This window comes from Hydra viridissima, unplaced genomic scaffold, assembly GCF_058129835.1.
Source record: "Hydra viridissima isolate aposymbiotic clone 2 unplaced genomic scaffold, HvirCarnegie_v1 scaffold_1, whole genome shotgun sequence".
In the NCBI taxonomy this organism is placed as follows: domain Eukaryota; kingdom Metazoa; phylum Cnidaria; class Hydrozoa; order Anthoathecata; family Hydridae; genus Hydra; species Hydra viridissima.
Genome location: NW_028324300.1, coordinates 30,057,733 through 30,085,674, shown reverse-complemented (window position 1 = coordinate 30,085,674; position 27,942 = coordinate 30,057,733). Strand labels below are relative to the sequence as shown.

The 27,942-nt window shown below is 37.2% G+C and overlaps 1 protein-coding gene and 1 pseudogene across 1 annotated transcript in view; one reads left to right on the top strand and one right to left on the bottom strand.

Annotated features, from left to right (window-relative positions):
* LOC149894426 (uncharacterized) overlaps positions 1-17,562 on the top strand; it is a 43,058-nt gene extending 25,496 nt beyond the window's left edge. Inside the window, exons 7-9 of the mRNA XM_090067900.1 lie at positions 92-16,786; positions 16,926-17,081; positions 17,169-17,562. Coding sequence (XP_089924026.1) covers positions 92-16,786; positions 16,926-17,081; positions 17,169-17,173 — 16,856 coding nt within the window. The 3' untranslated portion in view covers positions 17,174-17,562. The remainder of the gene's footprint in view (positions 1-91; positions 16,787-16,925; positions 17,082-17,168) is intronic.
* A 9,599-nt stretch (positions 17,563-27,161) lies between these two features.
* On the bottom strand, positions 27,162-27,662 carry LOC149894425 (histone-lysine N-methyltransferase SETMAR pseudogene; annotated as a pseudogene).
* Between the last annotated feature and the right edge of the window lie 280 nt (positions 27,663-27,942).

Here is a 27,942-nt window from a genome sequence, read left to right as displayed (position 1 = left end):
TTTGGATTTGGAATGAAGATGCCAAAGTTCGGTGGAAGTGGTAAGGGAGATATTCATGGTCCAGAAGTTGATGTTGATGGAAAGTTGAAAGGTGGAATATCAGCTGATGTGGATAAACCCCATTTGAAAGGAAAAGTTGAAGGACCAGACGTTGATGTGTCTGCTAACTTGCCTTCAGCCAATATTGATATCAATGCTCCACATGGCAAAGGAAGCATTCCTGGCATTGATGTGAAAGGCGGACTTGGATTGAACGTAAGTGGTAAAAAGAAGAAAGGCACTGGTGATGGCTCTGAATCTGAGTCTGACGATGAGGGCGACAAAAGTAACAAAAAGAAAAAGGATAAAGACAAGTCTGGATTTGGATTTGGAATGAAGATGCCAAAGTTCGGTGGAAGTGGTAAGGGAGATATTCATGGTCCAGAAGTTGATGTTGATGGAAAGTTGAAAGGTGGAATATCAGCTGATGTGGATAAACCCCATTTGAAAGGAAAAGTTGAAGGACCAGACGTTGATGTGTCTGCTAACTTGCCTTCAGCCAATATTGATATCAATGCTCCACATGGCAAAGGAAGCATTCCTGGCATTGATGTGAAAGGCGGACTTGGATTGAACGTAAGTGGTAAAAAGAAGAAAGGCACTGGTGATGGCTCTGAATCTGAGTCTGACGATGAGGGCGACAAAAGTAACAAAAAGAAAAAGGATAAAGACAAGTCTGGATTTGGATTTGGAATGAAGATGCCAAAGTTCGGTGGAAGTGGTAAGGGAGATATTCATGGTCCAGAAGTTGATGTTGATGGAAAGTTGAAAGGTGGAATATCAGCTGATGTGGATAAACCCCATTTGAAAGGAAAAGTTGAAGGACCAGACGTTGATGTGTCTGCTAACTTGCCTTCAGCCAATATTGATATCAATGCTCCACATGGCAAAGGAAGCATTCCTGGCATTGATGTGAAAGGCGGACTTGGATTGAACGTAAGTGGTAAAAAGAAGAAAGGCACTGGTGATGGCTCTGAATCTGAGTCTGACGATGAGGGCGACAAAAGTAACAAAAAGAAAAAGGATAAAGACAAGTCTGGATTTGGATTTGGAATGAAGATGCCAAAGTTCGGTGGAAGTGGTAAGGGAGATATTCATGGTCCAGAAGTTGATGTTGATGGAAAGTTGAAAGGTGGAATATCAGCTGATGTGGATAAACCCCATTTGAAAGGAAAAGTTGAAGGACCAGACGTTGATGTGTCTGCTAACTTGCCTTCAGCCAATATTGATATCAATGCTCCACATGGCAAAGGAAGCATTCCTGGCATTGATGTGAAAGGCGGACTTGGATTGAACGTAAGTGGTAAAAAGAAGAAAGGCACTGGTGATGGCTCTGAATCTGAGTCTGACGATGAGGGCGACAAAAGTAACAAAAAGAAAAAGGATAAAGACAAGTCTGGATTTGGATTTGGAATGAAGATGCCAAAGTTCGGTGGAAGTGGTAAGGGAGATATTCATGGTCCAGAAGTTGATGTTGATGGAAAGTTGAAAGGTGGAATATCAGCTGATGTGGATAAACCCCATTTGAAAGGAAAAGTTGAAGGACCAGACGTTGATGTGTCTGCTAACTTGCCTTCAGCCAATATTGATATCAATGCTCCACATGGCAAAGGAAGCATTCCTGGCATTGATGTGAAAGGCGGACTTGGATTGAACGTAAGTGGTAAAAAGAAGAAAGGCACTGGTGATGGCTCTGAATCTGAGTCTGACGATGAGGGCGACAAAAGTAACAAAAAGAAAAAGGATAAAGACAAGTCTGGATTTGGATTTGGAATGAAGATGCCAAAGTTCGGTGGAAGTGGTAAGGGAGATATTCATGGTCCAGAAGTTGATGTTGATGGAAAGTTGAAAGGTGGAATATCAGCTGATGTGGATAAACCCCATTTGAAAGGAAAAGTTGAAGGACCAGACGTTGATGTGTCTGCTAACTTGCCTTCAGCCAATATTGATATCAATGCTCCACATGGCAAAGGAAGCATTCCTGGCATTGATGTGAAAGGCGGACTTGGATTGAACGTAAGTGGTAAAAAGAAGAAAGGCACTGGTGATGGCTCTGAATCTGAGTCTGACGATGAGGGCGACAAAAGTAACAAAAAGAAAAAGGATAAAGACAAGTCTGGATTTGGATTTGGAATGAAGATGCCAAAGTTCGGTGGAAGTGGTAAGGGAGATATTCATGGTCCAGAAGTTGATGTTGATGGAAAGTTGAAAGGTGGAATATCAGCTGATGTGGATAAACCCCATTTGAAAGGAAAAGTTGAAGGACCAGACGTTGATGTGTCTGCTAACTTGCCTTCAGCCAATATTGATATCAATGCTCCACATGGCAAAGGAAGCATTCCTGGCATTGATGTGAAAGGCGGACTTGGATTGAACGTAAGTGGTAAAAAGAAGAAAGGCACTGGTGATGGCTCTGAATCTGAGTCTGACGATGAGGGCGACAAAAGTAACAAAAAGAAAAAGGATAAAGACAAGTCTGGATTTGGATTTGGAATGAAGATGCCAAAGTTCGGTGGAAGTGGTAAGGGAGATATTCATGGTCCAGAAGTTGATGTTGATGGAAAGTTGAAAGGTGGAATATCAGCTGATGTGGATAAACCCCATTTGAAAGGAAAAGTTGAAGGACCAGACGTTGATGTGTCTGCTAACTTGCCTTCAGCCAATATTGATATCAATGCTCCACATGGCAAAGGAAGCATTCCTGGCATTGATGTGAAAGGCGGACTTGGATTGAACGTAAGTGGTAAAAAGAAGAAAGGCACTGGTGATGGCTCTGAATCTGAGTCTGACGATGAGGGCGACAAAAGTAACAAAAAGAAAAAGGATAAAGACAAGTCTGGATTTGGATTTGGAATGAAGATGCCAAAGTTCGGTGGAAGTGGTAAGGGAGATATTCATGGTCCAGAAGTTGATGTTGATGGAAAGTTGAAAGGTGGAATATCAGCTGATGTGGATAAACCCCATTTGAAAGGAAAAGTTGAAGGACCAGACGTTGATGTGTCTGCTAACTTGCCTTCAGCCAATATTGATATCAATGCTCCACATGGCAAAGGAAGCATTCCTGGCATTGATGTGAAAGGCGGACTTGGATTGAACGTAAGTGGTAAAAAGAAGAAAGGCACTGGTGATGGCTCTGAATCTGAGTCTGACGATGAGGGCGACAAAAGTAACAAAAAGAAAAAGGATAAAGACAAGTCTGGATTTGGATTTGGAATGAAGATGCCAAAGTTCGGTGGAAGTGGTAAGGGAGATATTCATGGTCCAGAAGTTGATGTTGATGGAAAGTTGAAAGGTGGAATATCAGCTGATGTGGATAAACCCCATTTGAAAGGAAAAGTTGAAGGACCAGACGTTGATGTGTCTGCTAACTTGCCTTCAGCCAATATTGATATCAATGCTCCACATGGCAAAGGAAGCATTCCTGGCATTGATGTGAAAGGCGGACTTGGATTGAACGTAAGTGGTAAAAAGAAGAAAGGCACTGGTGATGGCTCTGAATCTGAGTCTGACGATGAGGGCGACAAAAGTAACAAAAAGAAAAAGGATAAAGACAAGTCTGGATTTGGATTTGGAATGAAGATGCCAAAGTTCGGTGGAAGTGGTAAGGGAGATATTCATGGTCCAGAAGTTGATGTTGATGGAAAGTTGAAAGGTGGAATATCAGCTGATGTGGATAAACCCCATTTGAAAGGAAAAGTTGAAGGACCAGACGTTGATGTGTCTGCTAACTTGCCTTCAGCCAATATTGATATCAATGCTCCACATGGCAAAGGAAGCATTCCTGGCATTGATGTGAAAGGCGGACTTGGATTGAACGTAAGTGGTAAAAAGAAGAAAGGCACTGGTGATGGCTCTGAATCTGAGTCTGACGATGAGGGCGACAAAAGTAACAAAAAGAAAAAGGATAAAGACAAGTCTGGATTTGGATTTGGAATGAAGATGCCAAAGTTCGGTGGAAGTGGTAAGGGAGATATTCATGGTCCAGAAGTTGATGTTGATGGAAAGTTGAAAGGTGGAATATCAGCTGATGTGGATAAACCCCATTTGAAAGGAAAAGTTGAAGGACCAGACGTTGATGTGTCTGCTAACTTGCCTTCAGCCAATATTGATATCAATGCTCCACATGGCAAAGGAAGCATTCCTGGCATTGATGTGAAAGGCGGACTTGGATTGAACGTAAGTGGTAAAAAGAAGAAAGGCACTGGTGATGGCTCTGAATCTGAGTCTGACGATGAGGGCGACAAAAGTAACAAAAAGAAAAAGGATAAAGACAAGTCTGGATTTGGATTTGGAATGAAGATGCCAAAGTTCGGTGGAAGTGGTAAGGGAGATATTCATGGTCCAGAAGTTGATGTTGATGGAAAGTTGAAAGGTGGAATATCAGCTGATGTGGATAAACCCCATTTGAAAGGAAAAGTTGAAGGACCAGACGTTGATGTGTCTGCTAACTTGCCTTCAGCCAATATTGATATCAATGCTCCACATGGCAAAGGAAGCATTCCTGGCATTGATGTGAAAGGCGGACTTGGATTGAACGTAAGTGGTAAAAAGAAGAAAGGCACTGGTGATGGCTCTGAATCTGAGTCTGACGATGAGGGCGACAAAAGTAACAAAAAGAAAAAGGATAAAGACAAGTCTGGATTTGGATTTGGAATGAAGATGCCAAAGTTCGGTGGAAGTGGTAAGGGAGATATTCATGGTCCAGAAGTTGATGTTGATGGAAAGTTGAAAGGTGGAATATCAGCTGATGTGGATAAACCCCATTTGAAAGGAAAAGTTGAAGGACCAGACGTTGATGTGTCTGCTAACTTGCCTTCAGCCAATATTGATATCAATGCTCCACATGGCAAAGGAAGCATTCCTGGCATTGATGTGAAAGGCGGACTTGGATTGAACGTAAGTGGTAAAAAGAAGAAAGGCACTGGTGATGGCTCTGAATCTGAGTCTGACGATGAGGGCGACAAAAGTAACAAAAAGAAAAAGGATAAAGACAAGTCTGGATTTGGATTTGGAATGAAGATGCCAAAGTTCGGTGGAAGTGGTAAGGGAGATATTCATGGTCCAGAAGTTGATGTTGATGGAAAGTTGAAAGGTGGAATATCAGCTGATGTGGATAAACCCCATTTGAAAGGAAAAGTTGAAGGACCAGACGTTGATGTGTCTGCTAACTTGCCTTCAGCCAATATTGATATCAATGCTCCACATGGCAAAGGAAGCATTCCTGGCATTGATGTGAAAGGCGGACTTGGATTGAACGTAAGTGGTAAAAAGAAGAAAGGCACTGGTGATGGCTCTGAATCTGAGTCTGACGATGAGGGCGACAAAAGTAACAAAAAGAAAAAGGATAAAGACAAGTCTGGATTTGGATTTGGAATGAAGATGCCAAAGTTCGGTGGAAGTGGTAAGGGAGATATTCATGGTCCAGAAGTTGATGTTGATGGAAAGTTGAAAGGTGGAATATCAGCTGATGTGGATAAACCCCATTTGAAAGGAAAAGTTGAAGGACCAGACGTTGATGTGTCTGCTAACTTGCCTTCAGCCAATATTGATATCAATGCTCCACATGGCAAAGGAAGCATTCCTGGCATTGATGTGAAAGGCGGACTTGGATTGAACGTAAGTGGTAAAAAGAAGAAAGGCACTGGTGATGGCTCTGAATCTGAGTCTGACGATGAGGGCGACAAAAGTAACAAAAAGAAAAAGGATAAAGACAAGTCTGGATTTGGATTTGGAATGAAGATGCCAAAGTTCGGTGGAAGTGGTAAGGGAGATATTCATGGTCCAGAAGTTGATGTTGATGGAAAGTTGAAAGGTGGAATATCAGCTGATGTGGATAAACCCCATTTGAAAGGAAAAGTTGAAGGACCAGACGTTGATGTGTCTGCTAACTTGCCTTCAGCCAATATTGATATCAATGCTCCACATGGCAAAGGAAGCATTCCTGGCATTGATGTGAAAGGCGGACTTGGATTGAACGTAAGTGGTAAAAAGAAGAAAGGCACTGGTGATGGCTCTGAATCTGAGTCTGACGATGAGGGCGACAAAAGTAACAAAAAGAAAAAGGATAAAGACAAGTCTGGATTTGGATTTGGAATGAAGATGCCAAAGTTCGGTGGAAGTGGTAAGGGAGATATTCATGGTCCAGAAGTTGATGTTGATGGAAAGTTGAAAGGTGGAATATCAGCTGATGTGGATAAACCCCATTTGAAAGGAAAAGTTGAAGGACCAGACGTTGATGTGTCTGCTAACTTGCCTTCAGCCAATATTGATATCAATGCTCCACATGGCAAAGGAAGCATTCCTGGCATTGATGTGAAAGGCGGACTTGGATTGAACGTAAGTGGTAAAAAGAAGAAAGGCACTGGTGATGGCTCTGAATCTGAGTCTGACGATGAGGGCGACAAAAGTAACAAAAAGAAAAAGGATAAAGACAAGTCTGGATTTGGATTTGGAATGAAGATGCCAAAGTTCGGTGGAAGTGGTAAGGGAGATATTCATGGTCCAGAAGTTGATGTTGATGGAAAGTTGAAAGGTGGAATATCAGCTGATGTGGATAAACCCCATTTGAAAGGAAAAGTTGAAGGACCAGACGTTGATGTGTCTGCTAACTTGCCTTCAGCCAATATTGATATCAATGCTCCACATGGCAAAGGAAGCATTCCTGGCATTGATGTGAAAGGCGGACTTGGATTGAACGTAAGTGGTAAAAAGAAGAAAGGCACTGGTGATGGCTCTGAATCTGAGTCTGACGATGAGGGCGACAAAAGTAACAAAAAGAAAAAGGATAAAGACAAGTCTGGATTTGGATTTGGAATGAAGATGCCAAAGTTCGGTGGAAGTGGTAAGGGAGATATTCATGGTCCAGAAGTTGATGTTGATGGAAAGTTGAAAGGTGGAATATCAGCTGATGTGGATAAACCCCATTTGAAAGGAAAAGTTGAAGGACCAGACGTTGATGTGTCTGCTAACTTGCCTTCAGCCAATATTGATATCAATGCTCCACATGGCAAAGGAAGCATTCCTGGCATTGATGTGAAAGGCGGACTTGGATTGAACGTAAGTGGTAAAAAGAAGAAAGGCACTGGTGATGGCTCTGAATCTGAGTCTGACGATGAGGGCGACAAAAGTAACAAAAAGAAAAAGGATAAAGACAAGTCTGGATTTGGATTTGGAATGAAGATGCCAAAGTTCGGTGGAAGTGGTAAGGGAGATATTCATGGTCCAGAAGTTGATGTTGATGGAAAGTTGAAAGGTGGAATATCAGCTGATGTGGATAAACCCCATTTGAAAGGAAAAGTTGAAGGACCAGACGTTGATGTGTCTGCTAACTTGCCTTCAGCCAATATTGATATCAATGCTCCACATGGCAAAGGAAGCATTCCTGGCATTGATGTGAAAGGCGGACTTGGATTGAACGTAAGTGGTAAAAAGAAGAAAGGCACTGGTGATGGCTCTGAATCTGAGTCTGACGATGAGGGCGACAAAAGTAACAAAAAGAAAAAGGATAAAGACAAGTCTGGATTTGGATTTGGAATGAAGATGCCAAAGTTCGGTGGAAGTGGTAAGGGAGATATTCATGGTCCAGAAGTTGATGTTGATGGAAAGTTGAAAGGTGGAATATCAGCTGATGTGGATAAACCCCATTTGAAAGGAAAAGTTGAAGGACCAGACGTTGATGTGTCTGCTAACTTGCCTTCAGCCAATATTGATATCAATGCTCCACATGGCAAAGGAAGCATTCCTGGCATTGATGTGAAAGGTGGACTTGGATTGAACGTAAGTGGTAAAAAGAAGAAAGGCACTGGTGATGGCTCTGAATCTGAGTCTGACGATGAGGGCGACAAAAGTAACAAAAAGAAAAAGGATAAAGACAAGTCTGGATTTGGATTTGGAATGAAGATGCCAAAGTTCGGTGGAAGTGGTAAGGGAGATATTCATGGTCCAGAAGTTGATGTTGATGGAAAGTTGAAAGGTGGAATATCAGCTGATGTGGATAAACCCCATTTGAAAGGAAAAGTTGAAGGACCAGACGTTGATGTGTCTGCTAACTTGCCTTCAGCCAATATTGATATCAATGCTCCACATGGCAAAGGAAGCATTCCTGGCATTGATGTGAAAGGCGGACTTGGATTGAACGTAAGTGGTAAAAAGAAGAAAGGCACTGGTGATGGCTCTGAATCTGAGTCTGACGATGAGGGCGACAAAAGTAACAAAAAGAAAAAGGATAAAGACAAGTCTGGATTTGGATTTGGAATGAAGATGCCAAAGTTCGGTGGAAGTGGTAAGGGAGATATTCATGGTCCAGAAGTTGATGTTGATGGAAAGTTGAAAGGTGGAATATCAGCTGATGTGGATAAACCCCATTTGAAAGGAAAAGTTGAAGGACCAGACGTTGATGTGTCTGCTAACTTGCCTTCAGCCAATATTGATATCAATGCTCCACATGGCAAAGGAAGCATTCCTGGCATTGATGTGAAAGGCGGACTTGGATTGAACGTAAGTGGTAAAAAGAAGAAAGGCACTGGTGATGGCTCTGAATCTGAGTCTGACGATGAGGGCGACAAAAGTAACAAAAAGAAAAAGGATAAAGACAAGTCTGGATTTGGATTTGGAATGAAGATGCCAAAGTTCGGTGGAAGTGGTAAGGGAGATATTCATGGTCCAGAAGTTGATGTTGATGGAAAGTTGAAAGGTGGAATATCAGCTGATGTGGATAAACCCCATTTGAAAGGAAAAGTTGAAGGACCAGACGTTGATGTGTCTGCTAACTTGCCTTCAGCCAATATTGATATCAATGCTCCACATGGCAAAGGAAGCATTCCTGGCATTGATGTGAAAGGCGGACTTGGATTGAACGTAAGTGGTAAAAAGAAGAAAGGCACTGGTGATGGCTCTGAATCTGAGTCTGACGATGAGGGCGACAAAAGTAACAAAAAGAAAAAGGATAAAGACAAGTCTGGATTTGGATTTGGAATGAAGATGCCAAAGTTCGGTGGAAGTGGTAAGGGAGATATTCATGGTCCAGAAGTTGATGTTGATGGAAAGTTGAAAGGTGGAATATCAGCTGATGTGGATAAACCCCATTTGAAAGGAAAAGTTGAAGGACCAGACGTTGATGTGTCTGCTAACTTGCCTTCAGCCAATATTGATATCAATGCTCCACATGGCAAAGGAAGCATTCCTGGCATTGATGTGAAAGGCGGACTTGGATTGAACGTAAGTGGTAAAAAGAAGAAAGGCACTGGTGATGGCTCTGAATCTGAGTCTGACGATGAGGGCGACAAAAGTAACAAAAAGAAAAAGGATAAAGACAAGTCTGGATTTGGATTTGGAATGAAGATGCCAAAGTTCGGTGGAAGTGGTAAGGGAGATATTCATGGTCCAGAAGTTGATGTTGATGGAAAGTTGAAAGGTGGAATATCAGCTGATGTGGATAAACCCCATTTGAAAGGAAAAGTTGAAGGACCAGACGTTGATGTGTCTGCTAACTTGCCTTCAGCCAATATTGATATCAATGCTCCACATGGCAAAGGAAGCATTCCTGGCATTGATGTGAAAGGCGGACTTGGATTGAACGTAAGTGGTAAAAAGAAGAAAGGCACTGGTGATGGCTCTGAATCTGAGTCTGACGATGAGGGCGACAAAAGTAACAAAAAGAAAAAGGATAAAGACAAGTCTGGATTTGGATTTGGAATGAAGATGCCAAAGTTCGGTGGAAGTGGTAAGGGAGATATTCATGGTCCAGAAGTTGATGTTGATGGAAAGTTGAAAGGTGGAATATCAGCTGATGTGGATAAACCCCATTTGAAAGGAAAAGTTGAAGGACCAGACGTTGATGTGTCTGCTAACTTGCCTTCAGCCAATATTGATATCAATGCTCCACATGGCAAAGGAAGCATTCCTGGCATTGATGTGAAAGGCGGACTTGGATTGAACGTAAGTGGTAAAAAGAAGAAAGGCACTGGTGATGGCTCTGAATCTGAGTCTGACGATGAGGGCGACAAAAGTAACAAAAAGAAAAAGGATAAAGACAAGTCTGGATTTGGATTTGGAATGAAGATGCCAAAGTTCGGTGGAAGTGGTAAGGGAGATATTCATGGTCCAGAAGTTGATGTTGATGGAAAGTTGAAAGGTGGAATATCAGCTGATGTGGATAAACCCCATTTGAAAGGAAAAGTTGAAGGACCAGACGTTGATGTGTCTGCTAACTTGCCTTCAGCCAATATTGATATCAATGCTCCACATGGCAAAGGAAGCATTCCTGGCATTGATGTGAAAGGCGGACTTGGATTGAACGTAAGTGGTAAAAAGAAGAAAGGCACTGGTGATGGCTCTGAATCTGAGTCTGACGATGAGGGCGACAAAAGTAACAAAAAGAAAAAGGATAAAGACAAGTCTGGATTTGGATTTGGAATGAAGATGCCAAAGTTCGGTGGAAGTGGTAAGGGAGATATTCATGGTCCAGAAGTTGATGTTGATGGAAAGTTGAAAGGTGGAATATCAGCTGATGTGGATAAACCCCATTTGAAAGGAAAAGTTGAAGGACCAGACGTTGATGTGTCTGCTAACTTGCCTTCAGCCAATATTGATATCAATGCTCCACATGGCAAAGGAAGCATTCCTGGCATTGATGTGAAAGGCGGACTTGGATTGAACGTAAGTGGTAAAAAGAAGAAAGGCACTGGTGATGGCTCTGAATCTGAGTCTGACGATGAGGGCGACAAAAGTAACAAAAAGAAAAAGGATAAAGACAAGTCTGGATTTGGATTTGGAATGAAGATGCCAAAGTTCGGTGGAAGTGGTAAGGGAGATATTCATGGTCCAGAAGTTGATGTTGATGGAAAGTTGAAAGGTGGAATATCAGCTGATGTGGATAAACCCCATTTGAAAGGAAAAGTTGAAGGACCAGACGTTGATGTGTCTGCTAACTTGCCTTCAGCCAATATTGATATCAATGCTCCACATGGCAAAGGAAGCATTCCTGGCATTGATGTGAAAGGCGGACTTGGATTGAACGTAAGTGGTAAAAAGAAGAAAGGCACTGGTGATGGCTCTGAATCTGAGTCTGACGATGAGGGCGACAAAAGTAACAAAAAGAAAAAGGATAAAGACAAGTCTGGATTTGGATTTGGAATGAAGATGCCAAAGTTCGGTGGAAGTGGTAAGGGAGATATTCATGGTCCAGAAGTTGATGTTGATGGAAAGTTGAAAGGTGGAATATCAGCTGATGTGGATAAACCCCATTTGAAAGGAAAAGTTGAAGGACCAGACGTTGATGTGTCTGCTAACTTGCCTTCAGCCAATATTGATATCAATGCTCCACATGGCAAAGGAAGCATTCCTGGCATTGATGTGAAAGGCGGACTTGGATTGAACGTAAGTGGTAAAAAGAAGAAAGGCACTGGTGATGGCTCTGAATCTGAGTCTGACGATGAGGGCGACAAAAGTAACAAAAAGAAAAAGGATAAAGACAAGTCTGGATTTGGATTTGGAATGAAGATGCCAAAGTTCGGTGGAAGTGGTAAGGGAGATATTCATGGTCCAGAAGTTGATGTTGATGGAAAGTTGAAAGGTGGAATATCAGCTGATGTGGATAAACCCCATTTGAAAGGAAAAGTTGAAGGACCAGACGTTGATGTGTCTGCTAACTTGCCTTCAGCCAATATTGATATCAATGCTCCACATGGCAAAGGAAGCATTCCTGGCATTGATGTGAAAGGCGGACTTGGATTGAACGTAAGTGGTAAAAAGAAGAAAGGCACTGGTGATGGCTCTGAATCTGAGTCTGACGATGAGGGCGACAAAAGTAACAAAAAGAAAAAGGATAAAGACAAGTCTGGATTTGGATTTGGAATGAAGATGCCAAAGTTCGGTGGAAGTGGTAAGGGAGATATTCATGGTCCAGAAGTTGATGTTGATGGAAAGTTGAAAGGTGGAATATCAGCTGATGTGGATAAACCCCATTTGAAAGGAAAAGTTGAAGGACCAGACGTTGATGTGTCTGCTAACTTGCCTTCAGCCAATATTGATATCAATGCTCCACATGGCAAAGGAAGCATTCCTGGCATTGATGTGAAAGGCGGACTTGGATTGAACGTAAGTGGTAAAAAGAAGAAAGGCACTGGTGATGGCTCTGAATCTGAGTCTGACGATGAGGGCGACAAAAGTAACAAAAAGAAAAAGGATAAAGACAAGTCTGGATTTGGATTTGGAATGAAGATGCCAAAGTTCGGTGGAAGTGGTAAGGGAGATATTCATGGTCCAGAAGTTGATGTTGATGGAAAGTTGAAAGGTGGAATATCAGCTGATGTGGATAAACCCCATTTGAAAGGAAAAGTTGAAGGACCAGACGTTGATGTGTCTGCTAACTTGCCTTCAGCCAATATTGATATCAATGCTCCACATGGCAAAGGAAGCATTCCTGGCATTGATGTGAAAGGCGGACTTGGATTGAACGTAAGTGGTAAAAAGAAGAAAGGCACTGGTGATGGCTCTGAATCTGAGTCTGACGATGAGGGCGACAAAAGTAACAAAAAGAAAAAGGATAAAGACAAGTCTGGATTTGGATTTGGAATGAAGATGCCAAAGTTCGGTGGAAGTGGTAAGGGAGATATTCATGGTCCAGAAGTTGATGTTGATGGAAAGTTGAAAGGTGGAATATCAGCTGATGTGGATAAACCCCATTTGAAAGGAAAAGTTGAAGGACCAGACGTTGATGTGTCTGCTAACTTGCCTTCAGCCAATATTGATATCAATGCTCCACATGGCAAAGGAAGCATTCCTGGCATTGATGTGAAAGGCGGACTTGGATTGAACGTAAGTGGTAAAAAGAAGAAAGGCACTGGTGATGGCTCTGAATCTGAGTCTGACGATGAGGGCGACAAAAGTAACAAAAAGAAAAAGGATAAAGACAAGTCTGGATTTGGATTTGGAATGAAGATGCCAAAGTTCGGTGGAAGTGGTAAGGGAGATATTCATGGTCCAGAAGTTGATGTTGATGGAAAGTTGAAAGGTGGAATATCAGCTGATGTGGATAAACCCCATTTGAAAGGAAAAGTTGAAGGACCAGACGTTGATGTGTCTGCTAACTTGCCTTCAGCCAATATTGATTTGAATTTGCCCTCATTGAACACTGGTAGCGTAAGTGTAGGGAAGGATGCTAGTTGCATTCAAATCCCTACTGGAAAGGTTAAGAAAGGATCTATATCTCTTTCTGAGAGTGATTCTGTTGGTGATCAAGAAACAAAGAAGAAAAAGAAGTCTGAGAAAGGTTCTTCTCGGTTTGGTTTTTCCATGAAGATGCCTAAATTTGGTGGAGGTGGAAAAGGTGATCGTCGTGGTTCTGATGCAAATGTAGATGGAAAGTTGAAAGGTGGAATATCAGCTGATGTGGATAAACCCCATTTGAAAGGAAAAGTTGAAGGACCAGACGTTGATGTGTCTGCTAACTTGCCTTCAGCCAATATTGATATCAATGCTCCACATGGCAAAGGAAGCATTCCTGGCATTGATGTGAAAGGCGGACTTGGATTGAACGTAAGTGGTAAAAAGAAGAAAGGCACTGGTGATGGCTCTGAATCTGAGTCTGACGATGAGGGCGACAAAAGTAACAAAAAGAAAAAGGATAAAGACAAGTCTGGATTTGGATTTGGAATGAAGATGCCAAAGTTCGGTGGAAGTGGTAAGGGAGATATTCATGGTCCAGAAGTTGATGTTGATGGAAAGTTGAAAGGTGGAATATCAGCTGATGTGGATAAACCCCATTTGAAAGGAAAAGTTGAAGGACCAGACGTTGATGTGTCTGCTAACTTGCCTTCAGCCAATATTGATATCAATGCTCCACATGGCAAAGGAAGCATTCCTGGCATTGATGTGAAAGGCGGACTTGGATTGAACGTAAGTGGTAAAAAGAAGAAAGGCACTGGTGATGGCTCTGAATCTGAGTCTGACGATGAGGGCGACAAAAGTAACAAAAAGAAAAAGGATAAAGACAAGTCTGGATTTGGATTTGGAATGAAGATGCCAAAGTTCGGTGGAAGTGGTAAGGGAGATATTCATGGTCCAGAAGTTGATGTTGATGGAAAGTTGAAAGGTGGAATATCAGCTGATGTGGATAAACCCCATTTGAAAGGAAAAGTTGAAGGACCAGACGTTGATGTGTCTGCTAACTTGCCTTCAGCCAATATTGATATCAATGCTCCACATGGCAAAGGAAGCATTCCTGGCATTGATGTGAAAGGCGGACTTGGATTGAACGTAAGTGGTAAAAAGAAGAAAGGCACTGGTGATGGCTCTGAATCTGAGTCTGACGATGAGGGCGACAAAAGTAACAAAAAGAAAAAGGATAAAGACAAGTCTGGATTTGGATTTGGAATGAAGATGCCAAAGTTCGGTGGAAGTGGTAAGGGAGATATTCATGGTCCAGAAGTTGATGTTGATGGAAAGTTGAAAGGTGGAATATCAGCTGATGTGGATAAACCCCATTTGAAAGGAAAAGTTGAAGGACCAGACGTTGATGTGTCTGCTAACTTGCCTTCAGCCAATATTGATATCAATGCTCCACATGGCAAAGGAAGCATTCCTGGCATTGATGTGAAAGGCGGACTTGGATTGAACGTAAGTGGTAAAAAGAAGAAAGGCACTGGTGATGGCTCTGAATCTGAGTCTGACGATGAGGGCGACAAAAGTAACAAAAAGAAAAAGGATAAAGACAAGTCTGGATTTGGATTTGGAATGAAGATGCCAAAGTTCGGTGGAAGTGGTAAGGGAGATATTCATGGTCCAGAAGTTGATGTTGATGGAAAGTTGAAAGGTGGAATATCAGCTGATGTGGATAAACCCCATTTGAAAGGAAAAGTTGAAGGACCAGACGTTGATGTGTCTGCTAACTTGCCTTCAGCCAATATTGATATCAATGCTCCACATGGCAAAGGAAGCATTCCTGGCATTGATGTGAAAGGCGGACTTGGATTGAACGTAAGTGGTAAAAAGAAGAAAGGCACTGGTGATGGCTCTGAATCTGAGTCTGACGATGAGGGCGACAAAAGTAACAAAAAGAAAAAGGATAAAGACAAGTCTGGATTTGGATTTGGAATGAAGATGCCAAAGTTCGGTGGAAGTGGTAAGGGAGATATTCATGGTCCAGAAGTTGATGTTGATGGAAAGTTGAAAGGTGGAATATCAGCTGATGTGGATAAACCCCATTTGAAAGGAAAAGTTGAAGGACCAGACGTTGATGTGTCTGCTAACTTGCCTTCAGCCAATATTGATATCAATGCTCCACATGGCAAAGGAAGCATTCCTGGCATTGATGTGAAAGGCGGACTTGGATTGAACGTAAGTGGTAAAAAGAAGAAAGGCACTGGTGATGGCTCTGAATCTGAGTCTGACGATGAGGGCGACAAAAGTAACAAAAAGAAAAAGGATAAAGACAAGTCTGGATTTGGATTTGGAATGAAGATGCCAAAGTTCGGTGGAAGTGGTAAGGGAGATATTCATGGTCCAGAAGTTGATGTTGATGGAAAGTTGAAAGGTGGAATATCAGCTGATGTGGATAAACCCCATTTGAAAGGAAAAGTTGAAGGACCAGACGTTGATGTGTCTGCTAACTTGCCTTCAGCCAATATTGATATCAATGCTCCACATGGTAAAGGAAGTATTAAAAAGAAGAAAGTTTTTGGTGATGGAGTGTTTTCTGAAAATGATAGTGATAGTCTAAAAGGTAATAAGAAGTCCAATGATAGTTTCATAGATTTGAAAGGTGGATGCGGATTTAATGTCGGAGGTAAGAAGATTAAGGATTCAAACGACAGTTATGTTTTGGGTTCTCCAAATGAGAAAGTCTTAGTGTCTGCTCAGGATATTCCTTCTTCGAATGTATCTTCAACTGTAGTTTCACCTGACTTTCCTGCTGTTATTAGTCCAGATTCATTGTCTGTTAATGATGTTAGTGATAAGTCACTACAAAAGAGAAAAAAGCGTTTCCTTTTTAGTGGTTCTTCATCTAAAAAGAAGAAGAGTAGTCCTACGTTTTATACTGTTTTAGATATGCCCTCTGAATCTTCTTCCTCTGATGCATCTCGTGGTAATGTTTTATCTAGTCCAATTGTTTCAGGTCAAGCTGGTGTTGTTTCAGAATCCTTGAATGATTCTGTTGTTTCTGGTCATTCTGTTGATATTAAAGGTGATCATAAATCATCTACTTTTTTGCATAAGGTTTTTAAGAAAAATGATAGAAAAGTATCATCCAGTTCGGTCAGTGGAGAGAAGAAGTCTGCTGTTAAACAGAAAAATAATAACTTTCAAAAGGTTCCGACCACTAACATTCCTTTAACTAATAATGGTGACAAGTTATCGGAAACTATCATACCCTCTAATGTTTCTGTAAATGATGATAAACAGGAGTATGTGATTATAGAGACCACATCTTCTAAATCTCTTCAGAATTGCGAGGATAATAATCCTTCTGTCAGGTCTCTTCGTTCGCCTTCTCTTCTTCAACGTATCGCTATGTTTTTTCATTTGCATTCCGACAGTTATGATTTTGAACACGGAGATTCTAAGACTCCACTTAGAATCGATGATGGTTTGGAGCGGAAGGATTCTCTTACAGAGCTCTCTGTTAAAGGAGATGATTGCTTTGAAATTCCTGAAGTGACTATAACTCTTCCTTCAAATATCACCGCTCCTGTTTCTGTTGAAGTGTCTTCTGAAAACTCTGATGAGGCTTTATCGAAGGGTTATTCAGGTAAACTATTTTTAGTATATAATTTCTCTGTATTTGATTTCAATTCTTTCTATGCTATTTCTTCTTTCTTTTATTTCGTTCAGCTAAGTTATGTCCAGTTTATATAAGTTCTTTTTGCATTTCCTATCTCCTTTTTCAGTCACTGATGCGTCTCTTTCGAATGTAAGTGAAGCGTCAGCCTACAACGAATCTGTCAAGTCTACTAATGCTATTTCCGTTCAAAATGTTACGTCTTCTGTTCACATTGGCGGTAGTTTTTCAATATCGGGCAAAGATTCTATCAACTTCTCAAGCAGTAAGTGTTATTGAGCCTCAATGTTTTGCATCATCGTTTTTTGAAAAGGAAGTACAGTTTGTAATGTTTTTTGTTTGTTTGTTTTAGATTGAAATTCTTTATGCGCTATAAAGAATTGTATTAAAGTAGAATGACAGCGATTAGAGCTAAGGTTCCTCTAGTAATGATATCTGTGGCTCAAGATGATGGGGCATGGTCAGAAGAAAATTATTGAACTTTGAAAATTCAATTGAAAATTCGCGCGTTTCAAGTCTGATAAAATTTAAAAATGAAAGGGAAATCTAAATTCCATGAAGTAATATTTTCTTTTTGATGTATGCTGGGCTTGTTAATATCAAGAACAAATGCTTGAGCGCGTTGTGTTCTTCATGATGTGTATATAAGGGACACTTGTATTTATTTTTCAGATTTTATTCTTACTTTGAATTTTTTCTGTGTAACTTCTGACGTTAAAAATACTGTTTTTGTTAGTTTTTACAAACTTTGTTTTTATGCTCTTTTCATTCTTTTTCTCATCCCGAAATCATTGATGTTTTTATGCTCTTTTCATTCTTTTTCTCATCCCGAAATCATTGATGTTTTTATGCTCTTTTCATTCTTTTTCTCATCCCGAAATCATTGATGTTTTTTTAAATATATATTTTTGTTTTTTTCTAAATATTTTTTTTAAAAAAATTAATTTTTTTTTTACTTTATTGTACTTACAGTTTTTGTCACGCTGCTTGTTTTATTTTTTTACAAGAAAAAAAAAAATTATTTTAAGTTTTGTGATGAATTACTTCGTCCTGGCCGCGATATTAGAGTTATCTTTTATCCAACTAAAATAACCTCATTATTATTAACATAACTGTAAAGCTTTCCCAAAGCAGTTTTTTAATTTTGGTAATTTGTTTTTTTTTTCAGGGGTCACTACTATAAAACTTTTTCCGATCGGAATAAAAAAATCGTTAACTCGATGAATTTTTTCGGATTCCATAAAATTGGCGTAAACTCGATAATCCCTAATTGCCTCTACTATAAACATTTTTTTTCGAATCGTAAATATTTTTTGACGAAAATATTAGCGGATTCATGAAAAACGAAAAGATATTATTCAGTTAATCTATTGTTGTTGTTTTTTCATTTTGTTTTGTTTATATCATGTATCAAATTTTCAACTAAATGCCACAAGAAAAACAAATTTCAAAAAAGAAATGTAAGTATATCCAATATCCTTATCTTAAATATACATTATAATTATTTCCAATTATGAATCTTTCTGTGCAACTAGCGCAGTCCTACGTTCAAAAAATACGTTTTAGGAGTTTAAAGAAGTTCTATATCAATTTACAAGGCCAGCTGATCAATGTTTTATTAAACGTTTAAAACTATCAAATATTTATAAGTAATTTTTTCACTGCATTTGCCTTTGTGATATGTCTACATTATAGACATATTACCATGGCAATAATTATATATCATAGAACTTCCTATTAAAAAAATATTTTTTTAAAAGTATAACAAAGACATGCACATAGAAGCAATTAAACAGTAATTTTAAGTTACTGTCATGTTAAATAATTTTCATCACACTAAATCAAAGTTATCCAAGGCAACAGAGTTTATCCAAGGCAACAGAGAAAAGATGCCCAAGCAGTTCGAGTGTCATTGAGTTTGTCACAAAAAATTCTTTTGGCAGACTGGATTAAAAAATGCAAAGATGTTTTAATGAGAAGATTTGGTGACAAGTCACTGATGACTCAAAAACAGCTAAGGTTACCAATCTTGAAAAAACCCAGGCATGGGAGGCTCGCTATTCTAAAGCAGCTGCAGATGGACTCCCCATTCCAAACATCTTCTAACTAAGACTTGTAGTACTTTCTTACATTTCCCAAATTATTCTGAACCTAGTTTAAAAATTAGATTACCAAGTTTTATTTACATTTGATGTTAGCTTGGTTTGTAAGAAGCAGGATCCATTTTGACCAGAGAAAATGTATTGGTCCTGAATACAACTTATTGTAAGCCCATAAAAAGAAGCCTTCTCCACTACTACTACTCTATAAATAACAATAAATACCTTTAAAAGCATCAAAAAAAACATCCTAAAAGTTGTTCTAGCAAACTAAAATTGAACAATTCGATTCCATTTATTTAAATTTTTTTAGCAGACATTAAAGTAATAATTAATCTTGCTCTGACCAATTGAAGAACTTTGTTGTCTACTGAAAAGTTTAATTCTCTTTTTAATCATTTAGTATAAGTTTTGTAGTTAAGAAAAAGTCATTGGTTATCATATCCTTGATAATTTTACTTTATAAAGAGTATTGCTTTATTATCACCTTTCTATGTTGACCCTTAGATGCCATTTACACATTTTGTGAGTTGGAAAATTCGTGTCATTTTCACTAAAATAAAAAATTGCCAGACATCAGTTTTAGTTACCTGACAATATTTTAATATACTAAAAGTGACCTATTGGCCAAGGTGTAAATTGTTCCTAATGTAGACGGTGCAAAATACTGCAATAATGCAATATAATTGTATAGGATGAAATTAATGTTTTAAAATATTACAAACTTAAAATGTATTATTTAACTATGAAGAACGTCTGGAACTACATCAAACAACTGACTACAAAGGTGACAGGTTCTAACAAAAGTAGTATGGGGAGTCAAAAGCTAATACCACTGGATGAAATTGTTTTTGACATTAGACTCAAATAGTTCTATAGAATATAGTACAACTATTCTAGAATTAAATTCTGAGTTTTTCTACTGCAATTATGTTTTACTGCAATATAAAGAAATCTAGATAAAAGTATTTGCAATTGGCAATGCAGTTTCTTTCCTTATTAGTGACACTAACCTTAATAGGCTCTTTTTTGCAAATAATATTTAATGATTAACTTGGTGTTTGATATTTGTGAAGAAACTCATATGAAATAAGAGTTTGGTTTGAAAAAAGTAAGAAATTTATTCGTGCCTAAATTCATATTTTAAACTTCTTACCCACCGTTGATAATCTGTTGTCGAGGTAGACAGTGTAAAATGAAATGTGGAAATTATCATTCTAATTTTGTCAATGAGAAATGTAAGAGATTGAGTTTGATTTCTGCTGTTTGCTTTCAAAACAAGAAACTGTTAAAAAAAAAAAAGTTAGCTTAAGTTATCGGATTTACGATTTCCGCTACTCAAAGATCGCGTAAATTTTTATCGGGTTTTTACGCTTAAATTAGCGGAAATTACGAAAAAATATGTTTATAGTAGTAATCCGCTCATTTCAGCAGGTTTCAGATGAAATGGTCGTGAATTACGATCGGAATGAGTTTTACAGTAGTGACCCCGGAATAAGTTTTATAGTAGTGACCCCAGAACAGAATTTTACAACAAATACTCCGAAATCACGTGAACTAATCAGTCAAAGCAATAACGAAACGATTGTATAATCCAATCGCTTCGTGGCTCTTGATAATGCATGTCGTTAAACTCTTGATGCAGTATTAAGTAGAAATGGGAAAAAACTCGCATTCTACAGATCTAGTTCGGGTTCTTGTAATTTTTTTTCACTGGCTTTACTTTTTGCAATAAATCAAGGAGTAGCCATGAGTGCGAACGTAGTCCTGAAGGTCCTCCTTTTAGTTGTAAAGTGCTTTATACAGTTTTAAAGTTCTAGTTTGGATCGATTTGGGGAGATTTTTTTTCCCTGTTCTAACATAAAAAAAGGTAGGAAAATGGTAAATTAATTGATTGCATGGATTTTGGAGATAGTGATTTGGAACTTCAACAATTAAAAAAATTCTGGAAGCTCATTCTGTGCTGTGCTGTAACCGTGAATAATGATAAGAGATTAGAGTTTTTTACAGCCTTTTAAGAAATATATCTAATAACAAACCAGAAACAGTGGGACTTGCCAGAGATATTGCACTATAATCCTCAGCATTGGGTATATGTGGGTTTGCTGCAAGCATGCTGTAATTGTAAAAAAAATATTTTAAAAGTTGTAAATGCTTGCGGTCTTTTTTATGTTTTCAATTTAATTCAAAATATTAGTATCCGCTTGCGACTATGATATTTCTCAAGTATTTTTTCACCTTGTTTTTTGCATATTAATCACTTAATTATGGTTCGTTAAAAATAAGACTAAGTAAATTTTAGTCTGGTTCTCGTCTTTTATTATTCTCTCTTATATGATCATTCGGTAAATCTGACTAACTTCGACATAGTCATTAAGACGACTAATCGTAGCATCTTCTGCGGGCAGTCGTACATCAAGTTAATAGCGACATAACGCTGCACTCGAGCAATCTGTAACTCCTTGAGTGCAGCGTTATGTCGCTTTACTTTGGGAACGAGTGAACGCTAGTGGATTAGATATGCACCAACAACATCGCTTCCGCACTCGTACGCAGCTGAGCAAGCTTATTATTCTGACTCTATCCGCACGTGGTTTTGTTTGAATACAGTCTACTGATGAATGACGTACAACGACTTCAACCGAAACGGCTTGGTGTTAGCGATTAATAACTTTCGATGTATGACTACGGCCACCCAAACATCTTTTTATATATATATATATATATATATATATATATATATATATATATATATATATATATATATATATATATATATATATATATATATGTATATATATATATATATATACAAAATATTACAAAGAAAATTCGAGATTTGATGAGGTTCGAGGTATCTAGAGGATTTTTGACTCGGGATCTCGAACCTCATTTGGCATCTTGAGCAATATTCTCGGTCCCCGGGCCAAATTTTCCTGGTTATTTCGAACTTTTCTCCAGACTTTCAGAAATTTTGTGCGAGTTTTTCCCATTTTCGAATGTTTTGATAATATCCTATATTTTAAAAGTCAAATTTTTAAAAAGTTTTCCAATAAAAGATTAATTGATTGCTTCTATCAAACGTGAAATCAAAAAAATGGCACAAAATCTAAACGGAAGAAACTTCGTACTGGTATTTTCAAAAATCTAAACTAGCCTTTACTTACGATATCGATGTTACTCACGATAAGAACAGCACCTGGATCATGAGAAGTTTGAACATGCTTTCTGATCAAAGCGACATTTTTTCAAATGGTATTTCTGGACAACCACCAAAAATCTTCTTTATAATTATGTTATTAAAAACTTCAGATTGAGTTTTAAGTAAGGAACTTGGTAATTCGAAATCTTTACCAAGAAAAGAATCTGGCTTCCCATCTCTAGCAAGTTACCAAATACATTCTTTTTCATCCTAACTTTATAAAAATACCTTCCGATTTACCTTCGTTAAATATAGATAATAAAGAAATAGAGAGAACCCGAGCAACTAAATTTCTAGGGATACTTATTGATGAGAACATCTCTTGGAAATCACATATAGATATTTTAAATACTAAAATATCAAAAAACATTGGTATCCTTTACAAAGCAAGTTCTATACTGTCTCCTGATAATTTAAAGTTCTTATACTTCTCGTTCATACAAAGCTACTACATATACGCTAATGTTGCATGGGCGAGTACACATAGATCCAAACTAACCACACTATATCGAAAACAAAAACATGCTGCAAGAATAGTTTTTAATAAGGATAGACTCTCGCATGCTGAGCCACTATTAAAAAATTTGAAAGCATTAAATGTATATCAAATCAATATATTCCAAAATTTGTTATTTATGCTCAAATATAAACTTGGACTTGTTCCTTCTCACTTTTCAAAGAATTTCTTTCAAAATAGCAACAATAGATACCATACCAGAGGAACGGGAAACTTCAAAGTACCTTTCCAAAAAACTACTCTCTCGCGCTTTTCTATTTCGTACCGTGGTCCTTGTCTATATAACAAATTAGTATCCAAAAATACCCAACTGGAAAAATCGAATAACTTAAATACTCTGAAAACATTATTAAAAGATCTTATTTTAAACGCTAACAACTTTATGAACTTTTATTAAGCCTAAAACATTCAAAACTATATATAAAACTAACTTTGTTCCGAAACCAATATCAACTCTAATAACTCTAAAAACTGTAAATAACTCAAAAACAAACAACAACAACAACAGTAATAAATTATATTATTTATCAACACTAATAAATAAATAAATTTTTATTTATCAACACTATATATTAAAAAACGACTTTATATTACCTATTTAGCAAATCGTGTACCTACTTATATTTATGTGTATTGTAATAAAATTAAAAAATTAAAAAAAAAAAAAAAAAAAAAAAAAAAAAAAATTTTTTTTTTTTTCTTTTTTTTTTTTTTTTTTTTGTTTTGTTTTGTCTGCATTCTTTGTTTTTTGCATTTTTACTTTCATTCTGTCGAAACTGATGACATGATTTTTTAAATATAAATTTATTTTAAATTGAAGTATCCAAAAATATTAATAACGCAAAGCGGTTTCTTGATGACAAGACCATCGGTCTTCTGCAAGTTTCCCGCGTTCTTTGAAGTAATCTAACACTTTACAGTTTTATTTCATATAATATTTGTTATAACGTAATCTTGTGATTTTTAACTATACTTAAACTGTAAAGATTGTATTATATATTACGAGTTTATAAAGATTAAAGAACAAAAAAATTAAAAAAAAAAAAAAAAAATAAAAAGTTTATCATGCCTGCAGTTTGTACCTGCAAATTGTATCTGCAGGAGTGTTTTTTTTATAAAGCTGTACAACATGAATAATGAAAATCCTCAGTTTTAACTGCTAATTCCACATTTGACAATAATTGTGTGACTTTAAACTTTTTATTTGAGCACGTACGTAAAGCTTATGTTGGACAACTTCATGATTTCACAGAGCTTTCTTCGAGGTATTTTGAATTGTAACTGTTTCTTCTGTTGTGTGTAATAATGTGTTCTGTTTGCTGAATTATTAAAATTTTGTTCATTTTATTATTTGCTGAATCAAACAATTTCTTAGTTTCTGTAGGAATTCTTAGGTAATGTAAACACCATGAGTGTAGAAGCAAAAGTTTTACATCAAAAGAAACTGCGGAACTTTTATGTGGAATAAAATTTAGCAAAAGCAAGTTTAATTTTTTTCACAAACTCTTTTCGTAAAATATGTTCATTAAGACCATCGTAAAATAGTAGAAATTGGTTAATGAACTTTTTCTGATGATTTGATATCAAAATATTGTTGTTTTTCATTTCTTCTATTATTCTTGAGTTTGTTTTTTTACCACTTGGGCTTTTATAGCACCTTTTTTTTAATACCACTTGCTTCTCAGAAAGTTTCGACGTTATTGGTATAGTGAAAAAATAGCCGATGAAATAAAACAAATCTAAAGTATCTTCTCTTCTTCATTTGCACTCACTGTACATTTAAAGAACGTTTTTTTATAAATGTCAGTAACACATGTTTTTTTATAGGTTAGTAAAATATACCTATAAAGTCCCTCATAATTTATGCTTTTAAAAACGAAATATGAAAATCTTAAATCAAGAAACAACTTTTGTCAACCGTTGATCCTTAACTCACTTAACTCGGATGGATCGGTATGCAGACTTTCATTATTGTTCGTATTGTTTTTGATATATTTGTTTCCTCTTTTTTACGAGCAGCCCTTATATTAAACTTTTGTTCTATTACTCAAGTTTACTTAACATGCTACCAAACCTTAAAACAAAGTTATTTATCAAAAAATACATATCTTTACCAATTTAATGTAACTATTTATTCTATCTGTACTAACTGTGCTACATCAACTTAAAAACTTAAAAAAATTTAAAAGTAAAAAAAGTTGAACTGCTGCTTACTGATCCAAATATATTTAGTACTGATCAAAGCAGTTCTTCAATGTAATGAAAATATGAAAGTTTTCTGAAAGTTTTTGAAAACTTAACAATATATTGAATAAAAAATTACAAAAAAATCCACATTTTGGTCCTCGATAGTTTTTCCTAAAAACATTCGGATGGCGATGTCAGATGATATTTCGAGTCTTAAAAATGTGCAAACTAAACTCTGTTGCTGAAAAATACATTGAAATATTTGATTGATAGCTTATTGTATTTACTGAGTCACTATTGACCTAACATATATTCCTAGAAATTTTAGAAAATATAATAATAAATATTCCTGACGATTTACCATTTTGAACCTCCACACTCAAGCAGTAAAAAGGTTAAGTTTGAAATAGTAGGAATTTGAATAAGTAAAGTTTGGGTTCAAGCTTCCAAGGATTTTTTTTTTTTTTTTTTTTTTTTTTTGCGTTGTACACTTTACTTACTCTTTATTGTGAGAGGAACCTCAAAATATTGTTCTAATTATATAAAAACTTATACAGTTTAATAGACTGACAAAAGGCTTTGCTTCACCTTTATTTCTTATGACTGATAAGAAACAAGTAAACAAATAAATTTCTTCATAAAGATTCACTCCATACTATTGTTTACTTAACGTCTGAAATTATGAAAGCAGATTTCTTTTAATCAATTTAAGAGTAATGCTTACATGTCGATGTTTTGAAGATTAATGTTTGGAATCAGCTGTTCAGGTATATGAATTTTGTATCGAAACCCTCCAAAGCCAATTAGTGCGCAATTTTTCAAACCGAATTAGGCGTAATAAGGGTTCTTACAAATTTGATAAGATAACCGAAAAGTTCTAACTTTTCATACTAATTGTGTCTTGGTCTATTTTTTAACAGCGACAAGCAACAAGCATCTATTTTACCACCTAACAGAATCATTCCAGATAAATCTTTTAACAACGGCAATAAAGTTACCAAAAATCAGCACAATGAATGTTGCACTTTCTAACATATAGTTACCATGCGAGCCGAACAGCTTGCTCGTAAACTCTTAAATTTGATAAAATGACTCTAAAACTTTTCTCGCAATAAAATTTAAAAATTCTTAAATAAGATTTACTTATAACGGTTTCCACTTTTGTTTTGGTATTGTTCTGCAATATGGCAAACTGTTTTTTTATTTATCTTCTATTTTCTTTTTTTCTCGTTTTATCAACTCTAATATGCAAATCGTCAACTTTTTTTGCTTAAAGTCGCGACTCACTGAAATAAGTCAGCGTACATTACTATTGCGTCTACTTAAGGCAAGCGACGAAGCGACGATTAACCATACTCTTTTGCGCTCCTGAAGATCTTCTGGATCCGCTTAGAGTGGTTATCCAGCTATTAACTTGGTATTTGGAATCCCAATGCATATTGGACTAAGAGTTATTTTTATGAAGTCTCGAATATGAAATCTTTTTTTCACTTCTTCTATCAATTCAATTAAAATGGTGGCCATTTTCATTGAACGTTTTTTTTAAAATTTTATATCATTTTCATACAATATGTAACAAAAGAAGATAACACAGATCATGTTAAGTAAAAGCATGTAACATTAACAAAAGATGTTCACCACTTTCAACGCTTCAAAATTATTTGCAACAATCAGAATTATTTGCAACCCAGCAAAATTATTTGCAACCCAGCAAACTCTCCGTGCTTGGGCCATGCAAGGCCCACCATCTACATCACGATTGGCCCACCATCGGCAAACGAGCATGGACCAAGCTTGGTCTTGCTCACCGTATAATGCATGCTCAATGCATGGCAGCCGTTTTTCGAACGGCGTTTATCCAGTGTTAAGCCGTTAATCATTTAATGGGTTAAATACGTTTTGTTTTTCTCATCTATTATTATTTTTGTTAATGAAAAACTAAGCGAACGCAACATTTCAAACTTACCTGAAATTATAAATTTGACGGGATTATTTTAAAATAATTTAACCTTGTATTTAGACTGAGTCAAATACTCCAAATATATTGTGGATTAAGCAACACGTTGTAAATTAGTATATATTTTATATTTCAATCAAAGTTCATTAAAATATACATATAAAAGTTTAAGATTTGAGAAGGGTTAAAGCTCGACCATCATTTCCATTCGGTGCTTGAACGAATTAACGATTGATACTTCTCAATATCAAATTTTACTGTAATCCTTTTCGTCTTTTAAACGGCATCTGATAAATTTTAAATAAAATATCAGGCAACCAAAAAAGTTCGTGCGGTTTTGCAGATCCATAAATAAATAAACATAAAAACAGTTTTAATAAAGTTTATTCTGAAAAATAGTCTCCTTCAGCAAGAATAACTTTCTCCCATCGTGAAACAAGCTGGTATACTCCATTTTTATAAAAGTCTTGAGTTTGGTAACTAAAAAATTGAATTAACTTATTTTCGAGATCTTCTCTATTTCGAAACTGTCGATTCCTCATATGATTATCCAGGGCCAAAAACAGGTGATAGTCGCTTGGCGCAAGGTCTGGTGAATACGGAGGGTGAGGTAGAATCTCCAATTGTAAACGTGCTAGAGTTTCCCGCATGATTTTTGCGGTGTGCGGTCTGGCGTTGTCCTGGTGGAATAAAACACTTTTTCTGTTTGCCAAAGCTGCTTGTTTTTGGTGAAGAGCAACCGAAACTCTGTCCAATTGGGCTGAGTATATCTCAGCAGTAATGGTTTGTCCACTTGGTAGCAACTCATAGTAAACGATACCTGGTGTAGTCCACCATACACACAGTAAAACCTTTTGTTGGTGAATGCTTGGTTTAGGAGTCATCGGTACTGGATCGTTACTGGCTAGCCAATGATATGTTCGTTTTTTGTTGTATTACATAATCCATTTTTCGTCGCACGTCAACATCCGGTCAAAAAATGGCACTAAATTGTGGCGGGAAAGCAATGAAGAACAAATGGTTAAGCGCTGTAGCTTGTTTGTTTCACTCAACTCATAAGGTACCCATTTACTCAACTTCCAACGTTTTCCTAGTTGGTGCAAATGTAAACGAATAGTTTCATTAAATCTTAAGCAAGGTCCTGACATGTTTGACTGGAGTCCT